Below are 8930 nucleotides of genomic sequence, written 5' to 3'. Positions count from 1 at the left end.
GGGGGACGGGCTGGAGCCAAGCCGGGCCAGAGCCGCTGGGGCCTGCGGGAACGGGCCGCGCCTCCCCGGAGCCCTTCTCCCGCCCCCACCACCCCCACCCCAGCTTACCTTGTGCTGCTGGCCCGCCCCTGCTTCGTCTCAGACTTCCCGCGAATCTCTGATTCGCGGGAAGCAGGGGAGGGGGCGGGGCGTGCAGGGGAGGGGAGGAGGGGGAAGTGAGCTGGGGGCGGGGCGGACAGCTGCAGCGCGGGGCCCTCTTGGCGCGGGGCCCAATTCAGCCAAATCGGCTGAATCGGCCTAAAGCCGGCCCTGCTGGCAGGCTACCCAATGTAGCCTCTTTGCCCTGCACACACAGCCCAACCTGAAGCAGGGTTGGCAGGCTTAGATGGGCTCAATCACAGCCCTTTCCCCCCTGGTTCTTCCCTCTCAGCTCTCCCATTCACTCTCCCTTTGTCATGCTACTCAGACACTTCTTTGACAGTTCTGCCCAAGAAGGAATGAACAATGGCCTTGGAGAGAGAAGACAGATGGACAGAGACAGGGCAATGGACTGACTCACCCTACGGTTCTGCAGGATCAAAGCCAGGATGGAGGCCACAAGCAGGAGAACGAGGACAAGGATAAGGCCAAAAGAGGTCTGCCCATCCAGAATGGGACGAGGACCAGAGAGCTGGGCACCTGTAAGGGGAAGTCACAGTTAGAAAGGAGAGTGAAAGGGAGGCGATTGGAATGGGAAAGGGATGGGATTGCACTGAGGGGGCTGACATTAGAAAGGGAATAGTAGAATTGGTCTGGCAGAGTGGGGGTGGGGAGTCAGGGGGGTTGGGACTAGTTCGGGGTATGGATGAGGTTTGGAAAATGTTGGCTGGTCAAGTGGAGCATAGATCTTGGGGCACAGGGAGATGGAAGTGGGGTGGAGTGGAGTGGAGGGAATTGGGCACAGGGGAGACTGTACCTGTAATATACAGCTCATATTCCACAGCTCCCAGCCTCCCTTCTGAGCCATGGACACTGCACTCCCAGGTGCCGATATCCTCCTGGGACACATGGGTCAGTTCCAGGGTGGAACCCAGATAGTAGCGCTGGACTGCTGGGCTCCTGGGAGTGTCCTCAAATGAGCTCCCGTTGCTGAGGCCTGAACTCAGTTGCCTCCACTGAAAGTACTCTTGCCCCCTGGGGTGGGTGAGGCTGCAGATAAGCAGCAGACGAGAGCCTTCAGCGACTGGCCCTTTGATACTCGGGGTGACTGTGGGGGAGGGAAACAGAAATACCCTCAGCAAAGAAAGCAGAGCGTCTTCCTGCCCCACCCCTTCATCACCTCCTTCCTCTGTCACGTTCCTCCTTTTTCACTCTCACACCTTCTCTCATTGACTCCCTGGCTCCCCCCCCCCCCATTTTCCTACTTTAAGACAGATTTCTTAAAGAAAAATAATTGAACCACCATGAGAAACCTCCCTATAGCACAGCATCCTGTGGACAGAGAGACTCCACTCCTGTGCAGCTAAATACCCAAGCTGAGACACAGGGTCTCTCCCTATGGGGAGGCTGGACAGGCCAAGAACAGCCCAAACTCACCACATTGGTGTGCAAGGAGATTTTCTCTAAGCCAGTGAAAGCCACTGGATGGGAAGAGTGCCCTTGGCATCCTCTTGGCTTCCATTGCTCACCTGTCATCACTGCCAAGGTCACATCCCTAGTGATGGTTGTGCCATGGACAGAGACAGCACAGCAGTATTGCCCTGCGTCCCATGGCCCCACCTCAGGGAGATGGAGGGTGAAGCTCCCGTTGCTCCCATTCCTGGAGATGCCCCATATTTCCAGATCCCCTCCTGCAAGATGGCTCCAGTGGACTGACACCCCTAGAATGCTGGAAGCACTGGGGTCTCGGTTCAGGAGGCAGGGAAGGTTTGCAGCAGATCCTACTGCAGCATAGACTACAGGAGAGGCTGGCCCAGCAAAACCTGGAGAAAACAAAGAGTGTAGGGCAACATTAGGTGGTATGAGGTCCACCAAACTGCAACAGAAGAGGAGGTTACCACCCTTTGTGGGGAGGGGATGCTGGGACAGAGGGGAGCCATGACTGGGAAAGCAGGGAGGGAAGCAAAGAGATCCAAGGAGGCTACTCACAATAAGGCAGGAGTTGGAGAGGAGGAGGCTATTGTGAGAGGCCAGAGGTCTCTGGGAGCTGAGAGGGTGAGTCGGAGGCCAGAGTTACCTAGAATTTGAAGGTTGAATGTGGCAGAAACTCTCTCGTCATCTGAGTACGTGAGTTCGCAGCGCCAGGGCCCTGAATCGCTTACAGTTGTCCTGGAGATGGATAGAGCCCCATGGCGGGAACGGAACCTGCTGGAGATGGGGACCAGGCTGCCATTATGGAACCAGCGCATCCCCACAAGCTTAGCTGGATGACTGGAGTTGCAGTTTAGCAAGAGAGGCTCCGTTTCCACCAGGAGGCCTGGGGGATTGACAGTCACTGTGGAGAAGAAGGGAAAAGAGAAATTAATGTCACAGGGGAGCCCTAAAACCATTCCCTCTTTGGAGCTCCCAGCCCCTCTCTGCGGGGCATTGAAGGGACAACCAACCTGTCCTTGGTCTCCCCGTTTTCCTTGTGTTTATCACCTAGAGATTTCTCTCTCTGGAGCTCTCAACCCATGGGATGAAGACAGGGGAGTTGCCTAATCTCAGGAGGCTGCGTCTCATTTTCTAACCTGCTGTTGCAGTCCTGGGCTCCCCTCCCAGGACTTTTGGTCCTAACTGACAGTACCCTGCTGTTCCAGGGATCCCTGTTGGGCTCCAGCTTCTCGTACCTGTCACCATGCCCAGCTCCAACTGGCAGCGCCGAGTCTCCTTGCCATATCTCACCAGCGCCTCGTAATGGCCTGCATCGTCACTCAGTAGTGGCTCAATCCAGAGGGAGAAGTCCCCTTGGCGGAAGCCAGTTTCCCTAACTGAGGCTCGGGGCATCATGGATCGGGCTCTTTTCAGGAGACCACTGTACTCCACCTCCAGCACCATGTGGGGCTCTTTGTGGGAGCTGGGGATATGAGCAGGGGGAAATGAGTTAGTACTAGGACAGGGAGAGAAAGAGAGGGGAGGAAAGGCAGTGAGAGGGGATGGGAATCAAAGACTGTGGAAGAGGAGAAGAAATAGGAAAAGAATCAAAAAGCACAGCACCCCCACCCTCGCAGCCTGCATTACCTTTCCCCATGCCGCTCCCAGCGGACAGCTGTCTTCTCATACAGCTGCTTCCAGCTGCTCTGCAGCTCCTGAGGACTCAGGTGACAGGGGAGCACAACCAGGTCTCCCACTTTGGCCCACACCCTCTGCTCCCCCCTCTGCTCCTTTGGTGCTCCAGGGGAAGTACTGCTGGCTGCAACAAGACAGAGAACTGAGTGGGGGTGGGGGGGAGAGGGTTAGAAATGGGGGTGGAGAAGTTTTTTTCCTGTCCTGAGAGGACCCTGCCAAGGAGAATGGAGGAGGGCTGGGGAGCAATATGGGAATAAGGGAACACTGAAGGGTCAGGAAAGCAAGATCTGCCAAGCGTTCAGCTTTGAATTGCTAAAATCCTGTGGACCAAGTAAACCCCCAAATATCCCCAGTGCAACTACCCTCCACCCCCAAAAATACTCAGCCCCCCTTACCATTGGTCACCAGCAGCATGAGGGTGAGAGACAGGGGCATAAATGCCAATGTCATGGTGGCATCAAGGAGACAAAGGGGATGTGTCTCCACACTCACTTCACCGCCAGAATGGATCCAAAGCTTCAAGGGATGAGTGAGAATGAGGCATGGACTGGACAAAGAAGGGGACAAGTGAGTGGGTCGGTCAGACTCTCTCGTTCACTTGCTCTCTCACTTGCTCTCTCTCGTTCTGAGAAAAGCCTGTTCCGGGTGGGCAGCTAATTTCCTCACAGCACTGAGAAGATGCGTCACAGCCAAGAAACCAGCATCAGACTGAGGCACGTGCAGAAAGAGATGGAGACAGAGGAAGGAGGAGTCAGAGATCGTGTTCTAAGCATCTTTTAGTGGAAATTCTCTCTCTGGGTTTCTGTTGTTTTCTTCACAGTTTCGCTTCTACCCAGACAGCGGAAAATTTGTAGAAGACACTTCCCAGCAAGTGCCCTTCATGTTTTTCTTTCATCTTACCTTTTTTGGTTTGATCTTTCCGCCAATTGTTTTAGTCTTTTCAAAATGCCTTGTTCCTCTTTCCATTTTTTCTTTTACTTTCTCAAATATATGCTTTCTTTTTCTGTTTTTCCAATTCACAGGGGACACTAAATGAGGAGCTGCAAACAGGAAGGACAGGCAAATAACCCAAAAGGACTAAGCCTAGAGATGGCATAGGTCTTGGAACTAGGAGTGCTTGAAGTGGTTATCATATGCAGGGTTTACAGTTTGGTTCAATGGCTCTCAGCACCCTCCTCCCCCCCCCCCCCCCCCCCAAAAAAAAATTGTTCCAGCTTGGGGCCAGGAAATAAAGTAAGCTTCAGCCAGGACAAATGTGACTAGTAGATCCAAAACCCAGGACCACATTGGAAGGGAAATGGCCAGGAGGAGCTGAGGGAGGAGGCTGCAGAAAAGGTTACTGTGTTTTGGGGGTTGCATGGCAAGACATTGCATCCCTGAACAGGGAGGGAATGATCCCTTTCTATCCACTTTTGGGGAGATCCCACTTCAGGTCCTGTGATGTGGGGGCTTCTCCCAGCTCCCATGTAGGTGCTGGGAAGTTCAGGGAGAACGGAACTGAACTTTGCATAGTGCAATTCATAGATTCCCATCCCGTCACACATGGAGGGATTCTCTGAGGTGACAAGGGGACCCCTTTTGTGGCTCATACTTTCCAGCACCCACTGGTTTTGGCTCTGACTTAATCATGCATTTGCCCTCCCTGGTGACTTCTGACTGTGCTCCCTTCTGTGCACACATCCCCCACTAACTGGAGTGGGCGGGGCCTCTCCCTGGGGTGGGGGAGCCCAGGGTGACTCAAGGTCACAATTCTACTTCTGCTGGAGAATCTCTTTCTCACTCTGTTTTTTGTCAGCAGAGTGATCAAGAGGGAGGAATAGGGGAACACAGAGAAGCAGGTAATAGAAAAGGAGAGGAGAGGTTGGAGAACACATTACAGTTAAAGCAGAGGGTGTTTTTCCTCCTGTTCAGCAAAAACAGTCCCTTGTGTCCGGTCTAAGCAGAGGGTATAGACTTTCCATTCCATTGAGTCAGCATCAAAGAAATGGCATGAGTGTGTGGGTGAAGGAGAAAGAGCAAGAGAATGAAAGAAAAAGGGGTCTGCAGCATGGCGAGGAGACACATGGGACTTCACTCTAGCAGAGCTGGCCTGAGGAAAAATGGCACCCTGGGCAAATCTGTATTCTGGCGCGCGTGCGCACACACACACACACACACACACCCCTTGGTCCCTGTGGGCACAATGCCCCCCCCATTGCCCCTGGCCACTCTAGGCTTCTGAGGCTCCCTGCCCCCTCCTTCACCCCTAACCCCTACACTGTGCCCTGTCCTGTGCCCCTAACCATTGCACCCCCCATTCTGCACCCATGTGGGGAAACTGACCTGAATGCATGGAGTGCCTGGCATTGCTGCTAACTCACCCCCTCGAACACTGCTCCTCTGCACACCCCTCGGGGGCTGCAAGTGGGGTGGCAAAGTCAGGGCTCCCTGCATCCAGGTCACTTTCCCCACTCGGGCTGTGTAAGAGGAGGGCAGGAGAGCAGCAGCTCCTGATATTTGCCTCACAGCACAACCCAGGTTGGGAAAGTGACCTGGATGCAGGGAGCACTTGGTGTTGCTCCTTTCTCGCTCCCCTCCGCTCCCCCTCCCCCCACCCCAACCACACACAGCTCCATTGCAGGGATGGTGACCTTGAGTAATATCTGTACATCATCACTGTCCCTCCTTCCTCTGCAAGGAGGGAGCAGGGAGAAGTCTGTGTGCCTCCCCACACGGGACATGGCACTCCCTTGCTAGCCGGGAGCAGTTTCTGACTCTAGACTGGCAGCACGCCTTGGTGCTGCCATGCAGCACCCCTTTAACCATGGTATCTCTGGGTGGTTGCCCAGATGGCCCACCCCTAAGACTGGGCCTGACTCTCAGGCCCCATCTGTCCCACCCCTCTCCCTGGCCCCCCTCCAGAGAGGCACAGGATTCTGCTCTCCATCCAGCTGCTCCTCCCCCAATCACCACTCAATCCTTAATATTGGCCCAGGTATTAACTCCACACACAGCATTGGAAGGGTGGTCTTCAAATGAAAGAGCTCATCTCCTCGTGTGATGGGTTTGGTCAGAGAACCCCTTGGGTCTGTCACCTGATGTGCTAAGACTACCTCTGAGCCCATTTTCCCTGTCAGCTTGGGACTCCAGAACCCTGTCCTGTTGAGCTAAACACATAAGCCTGCTGCAACACATCCCCATCTGAACCACATCCCCAAAGCTGCAGGCTTTAACTGAAAGCCACTCAGCAGGTACTCCTGTCTCCAGCACCCAGATGCCCAGCTCCCATTTTACTTTGTATAAAGCTTATACAGGGTAAACAAGTTCTCTGCACTGAGAGAGAGTTATGCACAGCTGTTTGCTCCCCAGGTATTACTTACCCTGGGTTTAATAAAATCACTTTTTTGTTTATTAGTAAGTATAAAAAGTAGGATTTAAGTGGTTTCAAGCAATGACAGAAAAAAGTTACCAAGCAAAATAAAACAAAACATGCAAGTCTAAGCTGAATACATTTAAGAAACTGAATACAGGTAAATCTCACCCTCGGAGATGGTCCATTGAGCTTCTTCCACAGACTAGACTCCTTCCTAGTCTGAGCCCAATCCTTTCCCCTGGTATACTCCTTGTTCCAGCTCAGGTGGTAATTCAGGGATTTCTCATGACTGGCAGCCCACTTTGTTCTGTTCAACCCCCTTTTATAGCTTTGGCACAAGGCGGGAATCCTTTGTCTTTCTCTGGGTTCCCGCACTTCCTTCTAAATGGAAAAGCCACATTTAAGATGGATTCCAGTTCAGGTGATATGATCACATGTCACTGTAAGACCTCCTTCACAGCCTAGTAGCTGTAAGACTCGGACATAGGAAGACTTGCAGGTAAACAAACCCATTCACAAGTCATTGATTCTGAAGCACCCTTAATGGCTTCCACTTAACATGTTTACATTAGTAATACAAGTTTATATGTTATTCTCCTAATTCCAGACATAGAAATAATACATGCAAACAAATAGNACGCCCTCTCACCACAATAACCCCTCAACCATCAACATCCCCTTGTGCATGAGAGGCATTGTCCTCAGTCCCAGGCCCTCAGCTCTCCAAGCCTGAGCTTTGGCAGATATACAGCTAAATTCTGGCCTCCCTTTTTAAGAGCTAGATGTGATGTTACACCCCATATGTTTATGGAAATATGTTTGTGTAAATATAATGTAACTGGAATATGCTTTATGCAAAAGGTCTCTTGTAAGCTCATTACAAAGCTTATGATCTACTGAGTGTTCAGCCTATTTGTTTGCATGTATTATTTCTATGTCTGGAGTTAGGAGAATAAGATATAAACTTGGGGTCCTGTGGCACCTTTGAGACTAACAGAAGTACTGGGAGCATAAGCTTTCGTGGGTCAGAACCTCACTTCTTCTTCTTGCATCTGAAGAAGTGAGGTTCTGACCCACGAAAGCTTATGCTCCCAGTACTTCTGTTAGTCTCAAAGGTGCCACAGGACCCCAAGTTTATATCTTATTCTCCTAACTCCAGACATAGAAATAATACATGCAAACAAATAGGCTGAACACTCAGTAGATCATAAGCTTTGTAATGAGCTTACAAGAGACCTTTTGCATAAAGCATATTCCAGTTACATTATATTTACACAAACATATTTCCATAAACATATGGGGTGTAACATCACATCTAGCTCTTAAAAAGGGAGGCCAGAATTTAGCTGTATATCTGCCAAAGCTCAGGCTTGGAGAGCTGAGGGCCTGGGACTGAGGACAATGCCTCTCATGCACAAGGGGATGTTGATGGTTGAGGGGTTATTGTGGTGAGAGGGCGTATTCTGAAATGATAGCTTTTGAGGCATTGTTTTACTCAGCGTGAGGCTCTATCTTTAGAAATGACATCTCTGACGTTTCTCTGTAATGACCCATTTTAAATGCTGACTCCATTGAATGTCACCTTCGACATCTCCCAACACAAAACCCCACTGGCACAAAATAGCAGTGACTGCAGTGAGGTCACCCTGAGACAGGTTGGCGGAGCTGCACGTATGACTAGGCTAGGACAGCAATAGCAGAAGGAGCTGAAGGTGAGGACTGAGGGGCATTGGCAGAGCTGGGGAAGGCAGTGGGAACTAGAATTAGAATACAGGAGGGGCTGAAGTTTGGAAGCTTAGTATTGATACATTGGCTTGAGTATTAGCTACCTTTGATCAAGTTCTAGGCTTTACTGACCAATTCAGTGAATTCCCTTTATTGTCTTTTGGATTTGTTTTTGTTTCTTTTTAATGATGTAGTATACATGCAAGTTCAGTTCCTGGCACTCCTCATCCCTGCTCTCACTAGTACCACAATGAAGTCTGGACCTTTGCAGAATGCCTCGTGAGGGTCACCCATTTCTTTCTACCTTGCAGTGGGGGACAATGCCCTGTATTGTAAAACCTGCAGCCCGTTTCCCAAAGAGTTGTCAGCAACCTGCTTCTTTAGGCTTCAAAGGGAATTTCTGACCCAACTAAACAGGTCTAATTAGAATCAAACAATAGAACTTTGGTTAATAGTTTTAAAAAATTTTTTAAAAAAAGTTACTTTAAATCCTCTTAAATATAAACTGGAAAATTAAATGCAGAAAACTTTGAAAAATTAAAAAAAAAAAAAAACTATGCAATCCTTTTTAGATTCTTAAGGCCAATAGATCATCTAGTCTGACCTA

The 8930-nt window shown here is 50.8% G+C and overlaps 1 protein-coding gene across 3 annotated transcripts in view; it reads right to left on the bottom strand.

Moving 5' to 3' along the window:
• Positions 1 to 6852, bottom strand: part of LAG3 (lymphocyte activating 3) — a 12463-nt gene extending 5611 nt beyond the window's left edge. Inside the window, exons 1-8 of one of the 3 annotated variants that reach the window (XM_034757385.1) lie at positions 6767 to 6852; positions 4147 to 4286; positions 3199 to 3370; positions 2808 to 3034; positions 2216 to 2473; positions 1668 to 1961; positions 956 to 1246; positions 560 to 678 (exon numbers count right to left, since the gene is read on the bottom strand). In XM_034757385.1, coding sequence (XP_034613276.1) covers positions 560 to 678; positions 956 to 1246; positions 1668 to 1961; positions 2216 to 2473; positions 2808 to 3015 — 1170 coding nt within the window. In that variant the 5' untranslated portion in view covers positions 3016 to 3034; positions 3199 to 3370; positions 4147 to 4286; positions 6767 to 6852. Of the gene's footprint in view, positions 1 to 559; positions 679 to 955; positions 1247 to 1667; positions 1962 to 2215; positions 2474 to 2807; positions 3035 to 3198; positions 3371 to 3641; positions 3884 to 4146; positions 4287 to 6766 lie in introns of those variants that run through there. The other 2 variants (XM_034757384.1, XM_034757386.1) reach the window with 2 other exon arrangements.
• Positions 6853 to 8930: the final 2078 nt, after the last annotated feature.

Source organism: Trachemys scripta, unplaced genomic scaffold, assembly GCF_013100865.1.
Source record: "Trachemys scripta elegans isolate TJP31775 unplaced genomic scaffold, CAS_Tse_1.0 scaffold_133, whole genome shotgun sequence".
NCBI lineage: Eukaryota > Metazoa > Chordata > Testudines > Emydidae > Trachemys > Trachemys scripta.
Note: the sequence above shows the minus strand (reverse complement) of the source record. Positions and strands in the feature narration are given on the sequence as shown.